This window comes from Thunnus albacares, chromosome 5 (genome assembly GCF_914725855.1).
Source record: "Thunnus albacares chromosome 5, fThuAlb1.1, whole genome shotgun sequence".
In the NCBI taxonomy this organism is placed as follows: domain Eukaryota; kingdom Metazoa; phylum Chordata; class Actinopteri; order Scombriformes; family Scombridae; genus Thunnus; species Thunnus albacares.
Window position 1 is genome coordinate 8,400,550 of NC_058110.1, and position 23,165 is coordinate 8,423,714.

Genomic DNA, 23,165 nt, shown 5'->3' on the forward strand with positions numbered 1-23,165 from the left:
TACTGTGTTTATATGTAACCAAGGAGCAGATATGGTTCAACCAGGGTTAGCACTGCTACCTATATGTTCACAGATGTAGTGACTATCATATCTTAGTACCTGCTCTCAGTGCAGCTATGAATTCTTGCTGCAAGGATGTAGGACGCAATATGAAGCTAGAGTCAGCAGGCGGTTAGCTTAGATTAGCATTGGCCAGAAGCAAGAATACAGCAAGCCTGTCTCAGTGCAAAGCTTAATATGCACCTACCAACAGATGTTACTAACCAAGATGTTATATGTGTGTCATCCGTACAAAAACATAAAACGGAACAATGAGAAGTTGTGGTTTTTACAGGGAGTGCTGGAACTTTTCCTTTGCCAGGCCAGCTAAGCACTTAGTTAACAAGCTAACATTACTGTGAGTCAGTTGCGTTTTTAAAAGTCAGCAACAGCCTTACCTTTATACTCAATATTTCCATTTATGCTGTCCAATCCAACATCCTTCCACAAATTACGTTTCAGACAGCTCCTCTTTTTATTTATCATAATCCGTATTCTCACACATACACTGGATCACGCTCAAACACACTGTCGCAGGCCCCCACAAACATTGTACTCGCATACCCGTTTCCATACTAATAACATACCAAGGCTGCTACCTCACCCCCTAGTTATCCCTCCCTGAGCCCACAGCTCTTAAGCCATGCATTTAGGAGAGAGCTGTGCATTATCCATTAGCTATGCTCCTTCTGGCTTTGATGGATCAAAGAGCATGTAAAGAGCTGGAGGAGCAAGGGCCGTTGCAGCAAAACAAAATGAACAGAGAGGAAGAGGACAGAGGGCTGGCAGAGGAAAGAGATGAGGGGGGAATACAGAAAGGTGGGAGGGGTGGGGTGTTATGGGGGTCAGGGCTCTGAGTGTCGCCAGCTGGACCCACCTGAGAGGAGGCAGCGAAGGGGAAGGGAGGGGCAGTGTTTTATTGAGAGAGAAGGAGAGGCTAAAGGAAACATGTGCAGGATAGAATGTGCAGAGAAGAAGAAGAATACCAAAACAGAGGAAAGATGCATATTGATATGAGTCATTTTTTATCATATTTGTTATGCTGAAGTATACTATTACTTCTCTCAAGCTAGTTTAGTGTTTACTTTGCCATTTTTGAAGATCATTTCAGGCATGTAACCAACACTTGTATCCACAGCAAGTTAAAACAAGCTAGCTGTGGTGGGTCTTTGTCTATTTCAGGGATATTTGGTTACTGATGGACAGGGGGAGATCAAACCTGTGACCTTCTAGTTTTAAGACACTTCAAGACCAGCACCATGAAGACGTAAGAGCAACAGTGGAGGTTCAAAAGAAAGGCTGAAAACAAGGTTGGAAGTGGGAAAGGTGAGAGGAAGGCAAACAGGAAGGGTTTTTGTTAGAAACAGATTAGAGAAGAAAAGGAAGGGGAGAAAGAGGAAGGAAGTATCAGGAAGAAAATGAGAAGAAGAGTGGAAGAGTGAAAATAGAGAAGGAGAGGATAAACAAAGGAAAAGAAGGGGTGATTAGGAGAAATTAGAGTGATGGACACAACAAGAAGGAAGAGGTTAAAAGTGGAGGGAGAAGGGAAGAGGTAAGAAAGGTAGGGAAAGTACAGAGGAAGAGAGACAAGAGAGATAAGGACAAAAAGAAGAAGGAGGAAGTAGAAAGTACAAAATTTGAAAGAAAAAAGTAGAACCACATAACAGCAGAGTAAGAAAAAGCCCACGAGAGAAAGCAAATGCAAAGAGAGAAGTGAAGAGGGATGCAAAATGGAGGGACAGATGGAAGAAATGGGGGAGAAATTAAGTAACAACTAGAGAATAGACAAGATGAGGGGGAAAGGAGGCAAGAGGGATAGAAAGAGAGGGAAAGAGAGAAATGGGTGGAGGTCTATTAGCAGGAAGTTTGTGCGTAAATGTTGGCCTGGGGAGATGGAATCTGGTGTGGTGTGTTTGTTCTGGCTTAGCAGCCGCCCTCTGCAGGCCCCTTCACTGGGCACCGGGAGAGAGAGAAGAGGAATTAACAGAGGAGAGGGAAAGATTAGAAATGAGAGAAATCATTTCTTATATTTGATACATGCAGGATAAAAGGTGAATAAAGGGTGAAACTGGTGAACCAGGACCCGGGTAAAGCCTGATCCATGCTGCAGGGTACACGGTCAAAACTGGGTAACTGTAGTCATAACAACTTGAAATTCGAAACAATGTGGACTATACTTGGCTCTTTCCAGTATTGGCTGAGCGAAGAGAAACTGGAACCAGTGGGTGACTCCAGAAGGTTTTGATTTTTCTTTTTAGAAGCTAGATGGATTGCTGCATTTTCCAACAATACCACCAAATTTCATCATGAGTTCTGTGGCATGGCTTTCATTGAACATCAAGCCCCACGAAGCAAGAATGAGGCGTTTGCAGACCCGGTAACAAATAGTACTTACCAAACCTCCCACTTTTCCCAGGACTCTCCCGATTTACATTGTCCTCACTTGGTGATCTCCATGGTCATCAATTCTTCAGTAATTCCACTTGTACGCAGCACACTCACTGAAAAATATACTTCTTTTATCATCATGAGCCCTAAAGTATATATACAGTTTTAAATATCCTGATTAAGTGATGTAGATCTTACAGACTGAGAAAAAAGTTGGCCGATATGGGTTGAACTTGATGTTCAAATGAAAGGATAAAAAGTAATAGTAAAGTTCTGTGAACAAAATACTTTGATGAATGATGAAGGTGAAGTTACGGCGCTGCATTTTTGTGGTTATGCAACATCACTAGACTGATACGGTAGGTGAATCTTCTCCTGGCTTGAGTGTATTTAAGGTGTTTAATTAGAGGGAAGCCAAAGATAAAGAGCATGGGGTGGAGGGAAAGTAAGACACTGAAGGAAAACACTGGAAAAATGCTGAGCAGGCTCAGTTGACTTTGATTTTGACTTAAGATGGCAAGAGGTTAAGGTGATTCTGAGGGCTTGACTATGAAGATGATGTGAATCATATGGTCTAGCCTTCACCAGATCTCAACAAAACCTCACCAAGACAGTAAGTTGTTTTGTTGTTGATTTTTCCTTTAGATTGTCACCCGACTAGAGCTGAAGGTTTTTCCGTGATTCATAAAACAATGTTCATTGTAAATATCTGATGTTATTCTTTCATATTGGTAGAACCTTTTAAAAGTACAATATCTGTACTTGTGGTAAAACATGACGTGAACCATACAGAATTGTATGATCCTCTGTTTTTCAGCATATCCTCTCACCAGTTTCACATCAGAATGGTTGTATGAGAGCTGACCTGATGTTGTTGCTGTTTTCAGTGGCAGGGAACAAATATGCTTTGCATGCAGTAATTTCAACATGTTAGGTTTGTGGTTTGAGGAATGAGAGCATTGTTCTTGGGCGTTTAGTAAAGTTCAGGCGTCTTCTGGGCTTGATGCTCCACGTGTTGAATGCTGCTCTGCAATGAGCCGTACTGCCCTGATTTGGGATAGAGGTGCATGTCTGATAAAAACCTGCACTCAGCTTCCCTCACTTATAAAAAAATATTTTGTCACAGCTGAACTGAAAGCCAAAGATGGAAAATCCAGTTTTATTACTGAAATATTGTGAATTTGAAGTCATTTTCTATGACAGTTGCATAAAAAGTTAATGAGGTTTGGAGAAGGCGTCTATGTGTCAGTACATATGATAATCTACAGTATGTGAATGCATGCACGCACAAATAAACAAGCACATACTTGCTCTGAAGTCCTGGTGTTCAACCCTACACCCAACTATAGATGTGCTGCATATTCAGTTTCTCCAAAAACAACAGTGTCCTTCAAGAAGACACTCAACACCCATCTGCTCACTGTTACAAGCTGCTCTGCACAAAGATTTAGCCTAAATGCCTGAAAGATGGAAAGGCTGGCAGTTACGCTGGCTCTTCCCAGAATGACACAGACGACAGTAGAAAAGAAAAAGACATATCTTTCCTCGGAATGAGGAGTCAAAGATTAAAGAGAGGGAAAGAGGTTTTTGATGAACAGGAAGGAGGTAATTCATGCCATGGTTGTTCAAAACCGAGTCGTTAAGCAGAATGACAGAAGTAGGATACAGGATGTAAAGTTCTGCGAGGGCCTCGTAATCAGGTCATGCAACATTTAAGGAGCATGAACCCAACTGAAAGACATGTTTTTATCACGGAAGATGAGTTTCTTATATCGCTGCAGTCAAACTCACTGTCTTTTTAAACAGGGACTTTTAGACTTACTCTGATCCAGTCAGAGAGAATTAATAGAAATTAGAGCCTGACCCAGCCCAAACCTATCTGGTCATGAATTAGGTTGTGGATAAAAAAAAAACCACAACACAGATTTGAGATTAATTTTCCTGCAGAGATGGAAAAAAAACATGAATTCTCAGTCTGAGTCATACAGGAATAGTGTCCAGTTAGTCATCTGATAACCGATTCTCAACCTTTGACTCCAGCCACACAAGACCTGTCTCGATTTAGCTCGTTATCTGTTCCTCCGTCTTCCTGTTGATGTCTTTAGTTACGTATGAGCAACAATAAGTGACTAAGCTTGATGCTCAAGAAAGAAGGAAAGAAAGATCAACGCAACCTCTACAACAACACACACACGCACACACTGCGGTGACACACCCCCAGGTTCAGGGCCTGTGTAACTTCCTTTTTGTGCACAATGAGATATACACAAGCCCTTGCCCTTTTCCTGTATCCAAATAAACAGTCCCAAAAAGGGCTATGTTGCGGGAACACTGCTTTGTATTTGTGTGTGTGTGTGTGTGTGTGTGTGCGTGTGTCCGAGTGTTGCGTGAGTTACGTAAGCATGACTGTGGTCCTTAGCCTCCTTCATTAGGGCTGCTGTTCAGCTCCTGCTTCCTTTGGTCACAGTTCAATGACCTGTAGGCCCATAACAGACATGGGAATCGGATGTGTCATTCTCAGTATGTATATGTTTCTGTCTCAGCGCTCCTCCAGCTGTGTGTTTGGCTTCACATCTGCGCATACTTTACATTTTGTTAACATGCTCTCAAACGTCAGCTGTAGTATTTATTTGGCACTTGAGTGCATCGAAGTAGTTTGGCGGACACTGTTTGTGTTCAATCCGTCATTAATGGAGCTCTTAAAAAATGTCGTTCTCTCTATGCACGTAAACTTTAAATACCTGTTTGCACAGAAGGAGGATTTTGTTTCCCGTCACTCACATTTTTAGTGCATTATGAAGAGAAAAACCTGTTTCATTGTCCTCTAATTGTTTAAAGGATAAAAATGATCAGCTACAGTACTCTATTTGTCAGATTTTGTGGATATTTCGGCCTTGTAGTATGAGTGCATTTTGGGAAATTCGCTGACTTGCTTTCTTGCCAAGCATTAAATGACATCATAGATACACTCATACGTGTTTATTAGATATGAAGTGACAGCCAGGAGACTGTTAGCTTTGCTTAGTATAAAGACTGGAAGTAGGGGGATATAGCTAGCCTGTCTCTATTCATAGATAAAAAAAAAGAGCCGACCAATGAACACCTCTAAAGCTCACAAATAGTTTTTTTATTTGTGGATTTTTTGGTCTTTATCTTACTGTCTGAGGAAGCATTTGCTCTTAATCATCTCCGAGCGGTGACCCTGCCCTTTGTCCTGAAGCAAAAAGGATGTTTCTTTTTTTTTTTTTTTTTTAAATATGTTTGTGCAAGTGTGATTCGGTCCTGTATTCAGATGTGGTTGTCTTTGTGTGTTCCAGGTGACCTCGGCGTGCATCCCAGCTCCCTCCAATGATCTGGTAAGTCTCCTTCGTTTACTCATATCTTTTCCTCAAAAGACTAGTTTCTCCCTCTTTGTCTATCCTTAGTTACAAGGTATGGCTTTCCAAAACCACCGTATGGTTTCCTCCTGCTGAATTCCTTTTGGGAAGTCGAGCCCTCAGCCCAGTTTGAGCTCGGTTCATTCCTGGAGCACTGCAGGATTCCAGTCCTGAAGAAAAAAAAATGTTGATGTTGCTGTAGGAAGTAGTGATGTTTATCCATTAGAGAGTCTGTTTGTTTAATTAACTCTCCTTTCCTTCCTCTGTATCCTCCTCCTCTTCTCTCCTCCTTTTCTCCTTTATCCTTCTTCCTCTCTCTCACCTCTTTTCAACCTCTTCCCTTTACCCTACTTCCTCTTATCAATCATTCTTTTTGTTCCTCATCCTTCTTTCCCCCCTCCCCCGCCTGCCTTCTTTCTTTAAAATCCCCTTCTCCTATCTTCCGTCTTCCCTTTTTCCTTTATGTTTTCACCCCTCTTTCTTTGCATCCAGCAGCGTAGAGGGACCGCTCCTTCTCGACACATCCAACACCTGGTGAGCACACTTTAACCTCCGTCTTCTCTCCCGGGCTTCCTCATGCTCACCCTTATACTTTGTCCCTGCAGCTTCCCTTTTCCTCTGTATTTCCCCGCATAGTGTCATGTTATCTGTCTTGGAAATTTCCCAAACTGTCAGGGTTGAACTATTTGCGGCTTCATTGAATTTGATTTAGCGCATACTAAACAAACCAAAGTGAGAACAATGCCAGATACGTTATGAGTCACTGTGAAAATAAGGAACAATCCCTTAAGACAAGTTTGTCAAGGATTTGTCCCCTCCGGAGCTTGAATGCATGCTGCAGATTTAATGACTGCCTACTAAATCATGAGATATCTATGTTGTTATTTTAGCTTGACGACGGCACGAAAATATCGCAGCGTCACAAATGGAAAGGGTTCACGTGAAGGTGCTTGGGGGCACGAGTGTCTGGTATCCAGTTTTCATGATACATCCGTGGTTGCCATCTCAGCTAACATTTGCTAATTAGCACTAAATACAAACACCACTTGCATAACTAACAAGATCGCTCTAATACTAATGCAGAATTTATTCAGAGACCAAAATGTCATGTTAAGGACAAGCTCAACTTGCCTCTTTTGCAGTTTTAACTCGCAGTTTTCATTTGCACAACAGAAACTAACTAGAAACACGCATGAAAGGAAACATTGACAGGACGGGGTTTAAAAGAAAGAGCTTGGGATCCCCTAGTCGGACAAAAATACTGTATGTCAAAAATCATTTTGGGGCCCCCTCTCTTATCCTGTAAAATATTTATATGTAAAATATTCTGACGACTCATCTTGAACTCAAGACACCTAGTTAATCCTGCCCAACATGTAAACCAACACTCTACTGTTAGCTAGTGAGCAGCAGTAGCTAGCAGAGAGATATCATGGGTCAGAGACTTTGTTTACATTTTCAAAAGAGTATGTTTCATCCTCATCCTCCTCTTCCTGATCAAAGCAGGTGAGGCAGGTGTGGGTGGAGGCCTTGTCAGATGCTCTGACTTCCATTTCACTGTGACCTGACGGCGGTGTCGGAGGAAAGCTGCTTTGGACCGATGGATAGCCTGACCGGCCAGCTGACTGATTATTAATTATTAATTATTATTAACTGCATTTTGTTTTTTCCACAGGGGTCCACCAAGTCTCTGACCTATACCAAACAGAGAAACACCCTGCCAAGGTAAAAGTCATCCCATTCATTTTGTGTACAACAAAAGATGTTATTGAAGCTGCTTTCTTCCAAAGAGTAATTTTCTGTAGGACTCATTCAATACAAATAATGTCTGTGGGTTTCCACGTCAGCACTGCTCTACACTCTAATCAGTGTCCTCTTTGTCTCTGCCTTCTTTCACTTGTTCCTCAGACTAATCACCATCTCTCCTTCATTCTTTCCGCAAGGTTTACTGTCAACCATGTGATGGAGCAAGTTGGCTTTTGATCTGACCCACATGTCACACTCAGTATCCAGTTTCTCTCTTTTCCTTTTTTCCTTCCTCTCTTTCTCTTTGTCCGTCCAGCCAGGGGTTTCATTGAACTGTTTGAAGGAGCACATTCATGTCGAGCTGCCACAAACAACCTGTAGTAACGCTCACATCTTGACCCATGTCCACCTCTCTCTCTCTCTGCGTCTCCTCTGCATGACCACCCGACCCCTGTTCCTGTTCCTCCAGGAGCTTCAGTGTGGACCGTGTGATGGAGCGAGTGATGGAGCGCCATTACGACTTTGACCTGACTTACATCACAGAGAGGATCATCTCTGTCTTCTTCCCCCCAAAGCTGGAAGAGCAGCGATACCGGGTCAACCTGAAGGAGGTGGCAGCCATGCTCAAGTCCAAACATCAAGACAAATTCCTGGTGAGGGAACAAATATACAGTAGTACAGTACAGTACAATAATTACAGTGGCTCTCACAAGAAGTCACATAGTTTGTTTGTGGTATTTCGTGCAGCTGTGATCTTGCCTCCCTCCTCAGAGTATTTGGTTGACTTCAGCTCCAGATGCTTCTTGCACAATAGACAACAATATAGTCACAGAAAATTTGAAGCCACGAAATACAATTAGAAACCTGAATATTAGCGGTCTATTTGTTTTGTTTTTTGTCACACCCACGACAAAATATCTGAAATGATAACCGGCTGGATACACTGTATGGGTGGATGTGATGCAGTGATATTAAACATCTTTTCTGTTCCAGCTCCTGAATCTCTCCGAAAGGCGCCACGATATCACTCGATTAAATCCAAAGGTATAACTTCTTCTCGTAATTCTCGTAACTTGGTGTTGAGAATTCAGTTTGCAGCCTTTAATTAAATCTCCTGAAATCACATGATCCTTTCCTCTGTCTCTGTCCACCAACAGGTTCATGACTTTGGCTGGCCCGACCTCCACGCCCCACCGCTGGATAAGATCTGTGCCATATGTAAGGCCATGGAGACATGGCTGACCTCTGACCCCCAGCACGTGGTGGTCCTGCACTGCAAGGTCAGAGTTCAGGGGGCCGCCGGGGTTTTTCAGACGGAAGCCCGTCTGTTTCCCAGGCTCTAAAACGAGCAGATGTATCAGAATATAGTAATGAGCACATTTTGGAGGATGTAGCAAAACGGCAAAATGATGTAGCATTGCAAGTTTTTAGAGAATATTGTTAGCATTTTAAAAACATTATTCATGTCTTGAAACAGACAGTTAATCAATAACATTACCACTGATATTCCTATTGCTGTAAAGCAGCATTAATAAGCATTTATTAATGAATTACTATGAATGCAGTTGGTTGGATTACCAACCCACCATATTATTAATTTTTATATAAATAAAAATGATAAACACTGGTCAAAGGGATTTTTCACAACCAGGTTACCCAACATTTTTTTTCATTGACAGCTTATATTCACAGCTTATAAAAACTTCCTCTTGCTTGTACAATATTAATGCAGGAGAAGTGTGTCAGCGACCAGTTTCTCAGCCAAAGCTGATGGAGAGCTCAAGGCACGTTGAACGCCATTTAAAATGCAATAAATTGACCTAATTATTACAGGTAAAACACAACTTTAATAAAGTTTCAGAGTTCACCACATAATTCAATAAACGTTTTATAAATATAAACATCCACACTGTAATGCATCATTTAGTGATCATTTATGTCAACTCAAAATTAACTTTTCCCAGCTGCCAAACAGTGACCAGCTAACACTGAGGGCGACCGAGCTCCCACGGCTTGTCTGGATGTTTTATTTATTGGTTTTGGTCAGGAGAATTTAAATACTAAAACCAGACTACTTCTGTGGTCTGCTGACTTTCCAGGACATTCCAGCTACAGGCAACTCTTTCCCAGCTGCAGATCACGCCAGAGACGGGAATAAACAAGTTTATGTCAATGAAGAATCTTCCATTTAGAGACGCACTCTGCTAAACAAGCTTTAATTTGTGCTCACTGTGTGGAGTTGCAGCCTGTTTACTGGTATCTGGAGGGGTCACATTAGGAATTTGAAGCTGGAATGTCTTTGGAATGTGTCAGGAAGTGCGGAGCGCCCGGTGTGAGAAAAAAAAAAAAAACCACAGGGAGCTTTTTAATTTGAACTCACACTGCCTGTCCACATCCCTCTATGTCCCTGCTTAGTCTCCATCTCTCTTGCTCTCTCGCTTTCTGTCTATCTTCCTGTCTCTCTATCAAAAATCCCCCCCCCGCAGTCAAAACTGTCAGGTCTTGAAAACTGTGAAAATCAGCTGTCTCCATACAAACCACAGTGCCTGGGGATGAAATCAGCACATTACGACTTCATGGTCTTACACCACTTTGCTGTTGTTCTGTCTCCCTCCTACAGGGCAACAAAGGTAAAACAGGCGTGATCATTGCAGCCTACATGCACTACAGCAAGATCTCTGCAGGGTGAGTGTGTGTGTGTGTGTGTGTATGTATGTGTGTGTGTGTATGAAGCGTCCAAAGCACACCACAGTTTGACATTTTCCTTTTCATCAGAATATCTGCACATGGAAGACATTAAAGGTTAATGAATGGACGTGCAGAAACATATTGGATTTTACTGCAAATACTTAAATGTGCATGCCAAATATTACAGCAGTATGTCTAGTGGCTGATGTGTGCTAGTTCAAGTATATGCTGCACAATGATTTCCATTCAGACTTTGTTGATAAGTCATTTGATAAATTAAGCCCTGTGGATTTTGCACAGGAACAGTGGAAACTGGTCTATCCTGTGGCCAGTGCCAGCTGTATCCTCTCCATGTACTTTCTGGGATCTAGAGAGTCTGGTGCAAGTCCCATGATGGGAATTGATGGCTGAAAGCACGTGTGTGTCTGTGTGTTTGCATGCATTTATGTGCAGGGCGGACCAGGCTCTCAGTACTCTCGCCATGAGGAAGTTCTGTGAAGATAAGGTGTCCTCTTCCCTCCAGCCGTCCCAAAACAGGTAGAGGCCACGGGATGATCTGAGGGGCAACTGGGAGGGGGGTAAAGGGATGAAGGGCTGGGTGAGGGTATCCCACATAAATGCATCCTTCCTGCATCCTGTTAAAGGGAGAAGAAAGAGAAAACAGCTTTTAGCTTCAAGCGCTTCATTTGTAAAACAACTGGATTTGATTAATGTTTAACCTCAGGTAAGAAATTTTGTCATGTTAAAGTAGGAAAAGCACAGGTGTAAATAATAAATTTGCTGAATCCCATTTAGCTGCTTCAGTTTCAAGGTCTTGGTATTGTGTATGCTGGCTCACTGTCACATGGTAAACATGGTTTACGGGGATAGAATATCCAATATAATATAGCCGCAGTTCCTGCTAGTCAAGATCTCTGCTTTGAAAAAAGGCTTATGGAACAGTCTCAATAAATGCAAAGATGCTGGTCCTTGAATACAATCAAAAAAATTAAAGTAATGATAAAATGATGATGATAAAGTGAAATAACAGAAAACAAAGAATTAACAGTGAATAAAATCCCAAACATAAGCAATAAAATAATTTAAAACAATTACAACAAATTCCATTCGTTAAGAAAAAGCCATAAGATAAAAAATATGTTAAAAGATTTGAAATGCAGTGGGCTAGTTTAACTGCATGTCATCATCTTTTTAATCATCGCAAAAAATGTCCAGTTGACGTAGAAAAGAGAACGTTACGCAACAATACGTTTAAAATGTCAAAGATAATAGTTAAAGAATAATTTAACATTTTAGGATAAACACTTATTTGCCGAGAATTAGTCGAAAACATAAATGCCAGTCTCATATGCTAAAATCAAGTTACATCAGGAGATGATTATCTTAGCTTAGCATAAAGACTAGAAGCAGGAGAAACGGTTAGCTCAGCTCTGTCAATTTTTAAAAAAAACCTATCATTACTTTTAAATTTGACTAATTAACACGTTTATATCTAGTTTGTTATGTCCGTACACAAACAGTTACGAATTTCCACTCCAACCTCACAGTGACTCAGAAGGAAGTCACTGACCCAGCCAATAATGTAACTCCCTGTAAAACCACAACTTGACTTTTTCACACTTTGTGTGTGGATTAAACAAAGAGATATAGTGTGTTAATTAGTAAAAATTTAGAGGTACTAGTAGGCAGACTTTTTAAACCGGACAGAGCCGAGCTAGCTGCTTCCCCCTGCTTCCAGTCTTCATGCTAAGCTAAGCTAATTGCCTGCTTGACCAAGCTTCATATTTAGTGTACAAGCAATCATCTCATCTAACTCTTGGAAAGAAAGCAAGTTTGCTCATTCCCCAAAATATCGAACAATTTTTTTTGATTGCTCTTCTATTTAACAGAAATATACTTTTATTTCAGACTCACTTATTTACAGTAATCTTATACTGTGATTAACGACATAAAACTAGTGTAAAGAAAAAGATTTGAGAATTGTCCTAAATCAACTTTAGCTGTGACAAACACATGAAATATTTCGTCACCTGACAGGAAGATATTTTAGGTAAACAAGATAATTTTTGCTTTCTTCAAACGTCCCTCTCTGTCCTTTTTTGAAGAAACCATTGTTGCTGGCTATCTGGCAACAGCATCGTCTGTTCCAGGGCTGTTTGCATTTTTCTTCTCTCTTTTAAAGATGTTTGTACATGATCTCAGTCTCCATCTGTTATTCTTATTCGCCATTTTTATCACACTCATATCATAAGCATCTTTCCCACTTTCGTTCTCCCTTCTCTCTCTCTCTCTCTCTCTCTCTCAGGTATATCTATTACTTTGGGGGCCTTCTGTCTGGGGCGATCAAGATGAACAGCAGCCCACTTTTCCTCCACCAAGTTCTCATCCCGTCACTCCCCAACTTCCAGGGTGAAGGAGGTGTGTGTGTGTGTTACTTGTTTTTAGGCTCATCACATTTATCGGCCTGTTGCTAATGTGTGCGTCTCCATGGGTACATCTCAATTCCCTTATCTGATTGATCCTTGATCTGATCCGCCATTATGAAGGATGTTCCAATGCTCTCACTGGGCCTCATGCAAGAAGCAGTTGTATGAACAGATGTGTTCTTAAGAGGCATGTATGAGTGATTTAAGAACATTTGTGGCATTCATCAATTTTCTCATACTGATACTGAGAATTTTCTCTTGGGTACGTATGAAATTTACGAGTGGTCCAGACCTATCGTACAAGTCATGAATAGATCATCTCTGCATGTCTTCACAGGGGAGAAACACTTCTCTTACTTACGATTATAACAGCCTCATTTGAATAAATTTGGAGTTTAATATGATACTGAAATTAACAAAAATCAAATATATAACTAAAACAAACATTTTTACATTATCATGGCTGCCAATTTCCTGTGAGATTTTTTAGATTTTATAATTTTTATGATCGTATTTTGGCACAGCAACTTCTACATTTCAGTAGTTGTTATGAAACTCACTCCAACAGCTGCCTTTGTGTCTCTCTGCATGTCTCTGTCCAGTATCATCCTCTGTTGCAGCTGACAGTGTAACATCACCTGTAATATTGTCTCCTCTAATATCTCTGTGACTGTCATATGACTGTCTGCCATCACGGACCAATTTGTTTTAGAAAGACATTTATGTTTTTAGCATCTAACTTCATGCCAAAGCATTCCCTCTTTATTTCTGTCACAGTACAGAAATAAAGCTCACAGATAAAAGTCTTTAGGATTTTTAGGATAAGAATATGAAAATGTTCTTGCATGAGGCCCATGGACCCTACAAGGATACTCCTGACCAGCCTTTGCTGAAGTCTTTTATCAGACAGACAGACACCTTTACTGGAAATCTGTTAGTGATTGGACACTGCAGTTTAATACTGAGAGAAATAACAGAACCAACATAGGTTCGATATCATACCCAAGTTTTCGATTTCATTTGTTTCTGCATCAACATCTCATTGAAAAATAGTGGATTAGTAATATTTCCCTCTTTTATCCAGCAGAGTCTGTTGTCCTTCATATATTTTAATCATCTGTCAGCATAATTTCCTTCAATCTTATGTGATGCTGAAAAATATTTAAAGAATGTCCACTTTATCTAAAACATTTAGGATCCTAAATGGTTTCTACAAATCATGAGGCATTCTCATCATAACCTGAATTATTAAATAATTAATTTACAAACTAAATATTTATAAATAAATAGTTATAAGTCCACGTACAAACTGCGGCCAGACGGATGTGTACACAGTAAAAATAACATGTGGATGTCTGTCAAACAGTTGATTTTAAGGGGAAGCATCAATTTAAAAAAAACAGTGGTGGCTGTAGTAACTGTACTTTTATTATCAATATTATAATATTATTGGGCATTACACCACAAAATGTCATAATGTGCAAATACAAAGTCTATCTTCATTCATGAAAAACATGATTCCTTAAGTTGTCCCTCCCTTGCGTCTTTAGTGGGAGGGAAACTTGTACAGAGGTCTGGGCCAAAGACTGCGTCTGTACACTGTGTGTGATGTGATATTTGTGTTGATGTGATGCTCTAACATGCTTTCCTCCTGAATCACAGCAGTTTTACCCACTGCACAACTCATAGACGGTCACATTCACCCTCCACCCACACACACACTCATGTGTTTATTTTTAATCTAATGATCAAGTCCAGAAGGAGGGGTGGCAGTCAGCACATTCCTCTGTCTTCATGTTGATAATGCTCGCTATGTCTAAATTTCTCCCTCGTCTCTCTCTCTCCTCAGGTTACTACCCTTTCCTGAAGATCTACCAGTCCATGCAGTTGGTCTACACTTCAGGCATATAGTGAGTCTCTCTTGCTGTCATATGGCCAAATGATTGCACAGATAAGCCAGAGCGTATTTGTTGGCTTAAGGGTGTTTTCTTTCATGAGCTGAGGTTTCAACATCATCACAGTGTTATTAAAGAGACAGGAGTGAAGAGAATTACCCAAAAGAAATCATGTTTTTCAATCCAGCTTTTAACTCTTATCTTGCAGCTTTATTGTTTTAACATGTTTATGCCTTTCTATGTTAATAAATGGGAGTATAGCCATCATCACCTCAATAATACCAAAATATGTGACCTAGCACCTTGAATTTAGGTTTTTTCAAATTTAAACATAATCAAACGCTTAAATCAATCATTTAAACAAAATCATCATGATTATACAGTCACAAGTTGTGATCATGAAAAGATCAGTCGTCTGTGGCAGCAAACAAACAAGTGAATCAATCTGTTTCACTTTGTCCCTGTTTGGTCACAAAGTCTATCTGCTTGTGTCCCTTGTGATTTCTTTTAGTTATCTAACAGGCTTGTTTGTGTACTCTGTGTTGTCTACAGTGACCTTCAAGGCACTGGAGGAAGGCGACTGTGTGTGACCATTGAACCAGCACTGCTGCTGAAGGGTGACATCATGGTGAGTTCACATGGGAAGGAAATGGCAGAGGACCCCAGATATGAGTGGGGTTGTAATTGTGACTCAAACGCAGAAATACTTTAGTTAAGTTGGATTTTTTTCAGTTTTTTGTAAGTGTTTCAACATTTCAGAGGCCAAAAAAAGAACAATAATGAGAAGCTGGCAGTCCTTATCATTGCTCTCAAGATCTTAATGAAAACCTAATAATAATTAACTGAAATTCATAACTCATTTCTAAAATATAAATGATCAAATCTGAATAAGTCACTTTGTTACCACACATCTTTATCAACCACAGGGAATCATAATTTGTCTGTTTTGTGCAGTGTGGGTGTTGGAACACAAAACCTTAAATTTACTGTTCTAAACCCACATTATCCAGCATGTAGTTTGATCTATGCTTTTACTCCCCCCTCTGCTGCCCTCTGCAGGTAAAATGCTACCACAGGCAAGCCCAGAGTGCTGACAGAGACACGGTGTTCAGGCTGCAGTTCCACACCTGCACCATCCACGGATCTCAGCTCTGGTTTGGCAAAGGGGAGCTGGATGAAGCTTGTACTGGTACGTTTATGTAGGTGGTAGAAAAGGAAGCGACTGGTCAAAGATTAGAAATCACAGGGGATTGACTATAGGGCTGAAGGAAACTTTTACTCATGACAAAGCAAGTCACAGCTCTTTTAACTCTGTACCTATTTGGCATTGTTACTGCAATATTAGATAAAAACATCCTCTGGAAGTCCAGCAATAGAGCAGTTATTCTGTGTGGCATGGGCCACGGACAATGACTACAATTGCATCTGCATCCTTTTAAATGAGCTGTAATTCATCTTTTTAATTATCACCCCAATTTACAGTTTCTCTTTAAGGTACAGCATCTTTAAACTCATTGTTTTGGTTTTATGGCCCACAACTTTACTGTTTTGGTTCACTCTCACCGCTCTCATCAGCAGGCAGCTATTTTCAGAGAAAATCTTTGATAAACCCACTGAACACTATTTGCACAGCACCAAATGTTAGAAAGACAAAGTTACAGTGGAGTTGGTAGAGACCAAAACAGAGCTAAAACAAGAGCGAATGTTGTGCTTATTCATTAGGTTGTTTCAGGTGAAACAACTCCAAATGAATACTAAGGTTATCTGCTGGATGTCTTAATAAATAGACAACTGTTGGCTAACAAGTTTATAAGGTCATAAAATGTCATTATCGTGTTTACAACTAGTTTCTGCTCCAAAACAACCAGTCAGTGCATATTTAAAGTATGACCATGTAACATTTGTTGAACCACTGTGACCTGAAGTAACAATTATGATGAATCCTAAAACAGAGTAACAGTAGCACAAGAGTCTTGAAGTCACCAAACTGACCCAGTAATGTCAGTTACACAGAAACATCTATCCAAAGTTAGCTGATTAGCCACAATAGGCTAACTGGTCATACCAGACTAAGTAAGTCTTTAGCTGCAAAATCCCTCAGTGTGCAGAAGTGAGAAAGGAAGCTTTTTATTTTTAGAAGTTCAACTTTTAAGAATGTGTTGTTTCTTGTTTCAGAAGTTACATAATTTCACTTTAGATGTACAAGAACAAATAATATAGCTTCCTAAAGACCAGTGTGAATTTTGCCTGATTTTCCTTCCTTGGAGAGTCTTAAATTGTCATTTAGGCACAATTTGTTTATACTGCTAGGATAATCACCACGTTCAAGTAATTGACTTGCATTGTGGAAATGTATTCACAGTGGTCTGGCCTCATAATACCGTGATTGAATAAATCCCTAAATAGTAGTAGCTTAATCCCCATCCTAGATATAATAACAGCTCTCTGGAGGCGAGTAGAGTGAGAATGAGTTGCACTGTAGGGAGGGAGAGGGTTTCTCTAACTATCCCTGTGAGCGTAAAGGAGGTGAGCACTGGTGTCTATTGCATGAGTCCATAGTGAACATGATCATTACTTCATTTCCTCCTTGGTTTCACTTTCTCTGAAATGACAGACTACATGTAGCTGAGAGGCATGCATGTAAAAGCGTGATGGTCAATCCATTACACTAAATGAAGCATAATAAATGTACATAAGCACACCATTGTGGGTTCATGTAACTCAAACACATCTGTGGAATATATTAGTATGTTTAGAGCTGAAACACTGTTTGATTCCTTTCTGGGTGTCCCCCGCATCACTGAAGCACTTGTACATTTTCATAAATCTAGGTCTCATGAGGAGATTACATTTACATTTGGAGGATGTAATGTATAAAGCCCCATTTCCACCAAAAGTTCCAGGTGCTTTGGACCTAGAGGAACTAATCTCAGGGACTAAACTTGGAACTTTAAAGTCCCTGTTGTACAGTCCTGTTCGCATTTCCACCGCATCTGAGGAACCGGGTAGATCATGCAAATCAGACCCATGAGGAGTTTAAAAATGATGGCAGCATTTAGACAAGCAGTATTAACACATGATGAGGAAACAACAACACAGATTCGCACTGTTCTTCGTATTAAGTGCTGCATGAGATGGATGTAATGAATGAATGAAAGGAAGAAATGCAGAGAAGGAAAATGAATCAGAAACTAAGAGCGTTGGTTTTATTTTTGCTTTAAAATGTAACCGCTGACAATCAGAAAATAATATTTTATTTCTCTCATTCATGGCTTTGTTCTCGCCACCGCTGCTCCCTCTCTTCATTCACTCTCCAGCTTGCTCGACCACGGCCATGCTGTCTCTCTCTCTCGTACGCTCACTCATGCTCTCAGCTCACTGGCGTTATCTCTCTTTTTTTCTCTTGCTCTTTTTAGAATGAATCAGGAAGCCAACAACGCCTTACTTCACTTTTAACGTTAACAAGCAAAGAGAAATGCACCCCTCCCCCCACCCCCAATTTGTCCTATACTGGTCCTAAATCGATAGTACTTCTTCTTTTTACGAATGAATCAGCAACAGTCATCCCTGCAAACCCCACCCCCAAAGTTCCCGTACTTTTGGAAAGTGCTACCCCCTGAGCAGGGACTTTTTGGGGGGATAAAACAAACTCCCTGGAACTTAATTTAGACCCTGGTCCCTTTGGTGGAAACACAGGTGGAGGAACTGAATTCCTCAAAAGGTTCTTAGGGGAAAGTTCCTGTAGTCAAAACACGGCTTAAGAGAAAGAGACAGCGATTCACCATGATCTTTGAGAACTTAAACATATTGATGTGTAACATTCCCACTATGTTTTGTTGAACATTTTTTTCTTTTCTTCTCCCCAGATGAGCGTTTTCCATCTGACGCTACAGTAGAGTTTGTCTTTTCCTCCGGACCTGAGAAGATCAAAGGTCGGTTCATTACTTCGAAGTCCTCTTCATATCTGTTATAGTTTGAAATTTCAGTTTATCTTTGCCAAAGGGTTAGAATAGAAATTGATGCAAATGCTGAACTGGAATCTAAAAGCTTGTAATCAAAAATGCTTTGGGTTAAGGAAGGAAACAAATGCAAATGAATGGAAATTAAATGTGTTTTTCTTTCCTCAGGCCGCGAGTACCAGAAGAACGACCCAGCTGTCACAGTAGACTACAACACTGCTGACCCAGTGGTTCGCTGGGATTCCTATGAGAACTTTAACCAGCGATACCAAGACAGCCTTGAGGGTAACACACCAGCTGTTCTCTTTATTTCCCATCTTAGCTTAATTTTGAGTGCAATTGTTGTGGAACTGAAAACCAAGTCAAGTCCATTTATTTATAGAGCAACAAAAATTGACTAAAGTGCTTTACAGAGACTGAGTAATACAATCAAATGAAAACACAGACAAAGCTATGAGGATCAAAGGGAAAATTAATAAAAGTGTAGAATAAAATAAATAAAAATTGGATTTAAATCCTAAAAATACAATAGCATTGCACAGAGAACAAATAATTAATAGAGAATAGATAGAGAATAAATAAAGTAATTTAGTGTGTGACCATTCATGTCTTCATGATGACTATTATAAGGCTGAAGAAAAGAGGTGGGTCTTAAGACAGGTTGTAAAAATATCAATTGAGGGGGAGGATCTAATAATGAGAGACAAAGTGTTCCACAGTTTAGGGCCAACAATGGAAAATGCCTGATCACCTCTGGATTTTAACTGAGAGCGTGGAATGACAAGCAGTGCTTGGTCAGCAGATCTGAGGTGTCTGGTGGTAGAGTACGGGGTGAGGAGGTCAGAAAGATAAGCAGGTGTCCGTCCATGCAGTGCTTTAAAAACAAATAAAAGAATCTTAAAATCAATTCTGCATTTGACTGGTAACCAGAGAAGAGAGGCCAGTACAGGAGTGATGTGGTTTTTGGTACCAGTGAAGAGTTGGCGCTGCAGCATTTTGAACCAGCTGCAGTCAAAAACCAAGCACAGTAGCTGTTAAATAAAATTAAAAAGGCTTTTAATTCCCACTATACATAGCTAATGTGTACTGTCAGTTTGAAAACGGATTATCTTTGTTCTTTTGTCTTAGATATTGCCCATACCAGAGGTCCTCTAGATGGCAGTCTCTATGCTCAGATAAAGAAACGCCGGGGTCCTGGCTCAGGTTCTCTCACCTCAACCAATGGCAGCAGCCCCGGGCCAGGCCTTGCAGAAGATAGGCCTGATCATGTCATCTCTCACCATTCTGACTCCGCCCTCTCAGCCCATTCCAGCCTTTTAAACCAATCATCACACCATTCTGACCGCCAGGAGGAGCCCGTTCGTCCGCCACCTCCAACCAGACAGGAACGAGAGGAGCTTGAACGCCTTCTCGGAGGCATAGAGGGAAACCGGGATGGAGAGCGGGAGACTGCCATCTTGGATGATGGCGATTCCTTGCCCTCAGAGCGAACTGGGACACTGAGGCTCAGTCGGTCATGTTCCTGCCGGGATGGTTATCGGTCCCAACGCTGTGCTGAGCCTGGCTGTGACCGCACCCTCCTCATGCCTAATGGTTACTGCCTCGATCGGGCTCCCGGCACCAATGGGCACCACGGGGCGACCCCTTCTGCCAGCCCCAACTCAGCTGCTCCTCCATCACATATGGATCTGTGCCAGCACTACAACCCCCACCAGTCCCTTCCACCACCAGATCTGGTGTGGGACCGCCAGAGTGGCCCGCAACACCACATGCACCGCTCCTGCTCAGACGCTCCCTCATCTCGCCATCTCTGCACCTACCCATCGCCAGACCTTACCCCTCACTCTCACAACCACCCCCACCACCACTCTCTGTCTGCATCAGGTCGCCTCTGCTGTCGAGAGGACGACTACGGCCCCTACCACCACCCTCCTCCACCTCACAGCCACCATCATCCCCACCCACACCACCCCAAACCGTCCACCAGCCCAACATACCATGACATAATGCTAATGGATGGTATGCCGCCCGCTGGCTGCCCTTGTCGGGACTGCAGCATCAGGAGGGAAGACTCAGCAGCCTATCACAGCCTGAGGCTGGACCGAGGCGACAGCTTCCACTGGGACAGAGAGGCAGAGCTTCAACAGAGGGAGCTGGGGCTTAGGAGAGCCAGGGAGCCAGAGATACCCAGAGGAGGGTCAGAGCTTCACTGGGAGAGGGATCCTGGACTGAGGCGAGGCAGAGAATTGTCCCTCCACTGGGAGCGAGACAGGGAGGCTGAGCTGCAGTGGGAGAGGGAGAGAGAGGCTGAATATTGGCACAGAAGGGCCACTGTAGCCTCCTACGGCCCACACGGTCATGATCTCCCAGCCTTCACCTTCGACCCCTTGCCATCAGGTCATCCAGCTTATCCAGAGGCGTCGAGGTCCCACGCTCATTCCCACTTGGACCTAAAATACAGCAGCAGCAGCAGCGGTTACCAAACGCCTCGCCAGGTGTGCCCCTGCTCACCTTACCAGCCCTCGCCGTCTGAAAGCAGGGGCTACGCCTCGGGCTACCAGTCTGAGTCCACATCCCCACTGCCCCCTGCTTCCTCCATGACGGGGCCCTGCAGTCATAGCAATGGACCAGCCGAGCATAACCATAACCACCACCATCACCACCCTGACTCTCAGCAGTCATACAGCTCTGACTCACACACTGGTGAGTCATGTTAAAACAGAAACACTCAGAAATGTGTTTTCTTTCAGCAGCGAGAATTGGGAGGAGCTGAATTATCCGTAATCAACAACAGCATGCAGCAAACATTTGTGCATAAATAGACGGATGCCTTACGCATTACTCACATTTCTCACAATCACCTTTTCTTGGGTTTTACAGGCTTAATATGTTCGAATCAAGAATCTAAATTTTTAGTAACTATGAGATCAAATTAACTGAGGTTACTTTTTGTAAATGTTGTGCATTGTTCCCTTCCTTTCTCAGATGGCCTTCGTAGCTCTGGTGAAAGTATGGGCTGGAGGGATCACATTACCCATGGTTCCTTTAAGAGGGTCCACAGAGAGGGCCATGGCGCATGCTCTACGCCATCTGACATGTCTGGACCACCCACTCCCGTGCACACCAGCAGCCCTCTACGCACACAGGAAAGGTATTCCACTTTTATTCTTTTACTAGGTGAGAGAGTAGTGTCTGCAAGAACGTTTCAGTTGAATTCTAAATAAATTATGGTCTTTTAAGAGCTAGTCTGTGCTTAAAACATCCAAGCCAGGGGCAATGCTACAGACTAGGTGTTTGTCACTTGATGACTATAAACATTCAGGAAGTAATTAGTTCACTAGATCACAAGCAGGCCTGTGACAGTAATATTCATGTCTGTCTGTTTAAGTCCCAGTCCAGGAGGGAGAGAGTATGAGATCCGGACCACAGACATCATCAGCAGTGACTATGAGGCGTCCCAGCCCCAGGATGGACACTACCGTGCAGATAATATCGTCCAGGAAAGCCAAAGAAGCAACACAGACCCGTCATCCCTGCCGCAGGCCGCCAAAAACACACAGCCACACACAACCACACCTATTCAAACAGAACCCCACAACCACTGCACTGCACCAACAGACCCGTCCCCTGCCACGCCCCAACAGCAGCACTGTAGCTCAGATGCACCCTCACCTTTGTCAACGCAGAACACTTCTTCTTTTGACTCTGTGACACCAACCACATCAAACCAGGGACACTGCCAGGCCCCTTCATCCCCCGTCCATACTTCTTCTGTGCCAGATACACACCCCCAACCCTGCCCTCTCACTATGCAGACCCCCCATCCTTCAGAGGCTGCTGCTCTGCCTTCCAGTGTGACACAAGCAGTGTCCCAGCCTCAGAGCCAGAGCCAGGCCATCGGCTCTGTAGGACCGACCGCAGCGCAGGTCAACGGATCTTCTCCAACCAGGGAGCCTCACCCAGAAGTCCCAAAACCCACCCCCAACTCCACAGCTGCCCTTGCATCTCCTGCCACAGCTTCATCGTCATCCCCCCAGCCCACATCCAGCAGCATGGAGGGCTCCCCCATCTCTGATGCCCCTGTTCCCGGCTTTGCCACCTTGGGCAGGAGGTTGATGTTGGGCGGGTCAGATCCTCACCATCCGAACCACATCCAGCAACACGGACCCCCACATCACCACTACCCAGGCATGGAGGGACACGCTCCTGCTCTGGACACTAACAAGAAGCACTGCTACACGGCACACACCCCGCAGCTCCACCAGTCCTCCTTTTCCAACTACTCCACCATCTCCATACCCCTTCCTCATCCACAGCCGCCTTTGCCGGAGAAGCGTCACCCACCCGCCCAGCAAGATTCAGCCAACGATGGGGTGGGGACTCTGAGGCCAGCCGTGGGCCATGTGCCTCCTACCTCCACCACCAGCACCACCCAGCATCAGCACCATGTCACATTCTCTCCCACAGTGGGGGAAATTGCGCCCCCTGCAGGCCAAAATGATGTAGTGTCATCGGTGGAGGCTGAAAATAGGGTCAGTGTGAAGTTTGTCCAGGACAGTTCAAAGTTCTGGTACAAGCCTGGCATCTCCAGAGAGCAAGGTAGGTCTGAAAGGGTAAAGCTCTTTATTTCCTTTGATGTACTTTTCA

At 42.6% G+C, this 23,165-nt stretch overlaps 1 protein-coding gene across 6 annotated transcripts in view; it reads left to right on the top strand.

Annotated features, from left to right (window-relative positions):
* tns2a (tensin 2a) overlaps nucleotides 1–23,165 on the top strand; it is a 53,966-nt gene that overhangs the window by 26,398 nt on the left and 4,403 nt on the right. For 4 of the 6 annotated variants that reach the window (XM_044352279.1, XM_044352273.1, XM_044352275.1 and 1 more), the window contains exons 4-20: nucleotides 5,745–5,783; nucleotides 6,297–6,338; nucleotides 7,480–7,529; nucleotides 8,020–8,203; nucleotides 8,544–8,594; nucleotides 8,708–8,830; nucleotides 10,171–10,235; nucleotides 10,692–10,775; nucleotides 12,544–12,656; nucleotides 14,514–14,574; nucleotides 15,112–15,187; nucleotides 15,619–15,748; nucleotides 18,426–18,491; nucleotides 18,687–18,803; nucleotides 19,647–21,221; nucleotides 21,504–21,669; nucleotides 21,907–23,117. In XM_044352279.1, coding sequence (XP_044208214.1) covers nucleotides 5,745–5,783; nucleotides 6,297–6,338; nucleotides 7,480–7,529; nucleotides 8,020–8,203; nucleotides 8,544–8,594; nucleotides 8,708–8,830; nucleotides 10,171–10,235; nucleotides 10,692–10,775; nucleotides 12,544–12,656; nucleotides 14,514–14,574; nucleotides 15,112–15,187; nucleotides 15,619–15,748; nucleotides 18,426–18,491; nucleotides 18,687–18,803; nucleotides 19,647–21,221; nucleotides 21,504–21,669; nucleotides 21,907–23,117 — 4,153 coding nt within the window. The remainder of the gene's footprint in view (nucleotides 1–5,744; nucleotides 5,784–6,296; nucleotides 6,339–7,479; nucleotides 7,530–8,019; nucleotides 8,204–8,543; nucleotides 8,595–8,707; nucleotides 8,831–10,170; nucleotides 10,236–10,691; nucleotides 10,776–12,543; nucleotides 12,657–14,513; nucleotides 14,575–15,111; nucleotides 15,188–15,618; nucleotides 15,749–18,425; nucleotides 18,492–18,686; nucleotides 18,804–19,646; nucleotides 21,222–21,503; nucleotides 21,670–21,906; nucleotides 23,118–23,165) is intronic. The other 2 variants (XM_044352274.1, XM_044352276.1) reach the window with 2 other exon arrangements.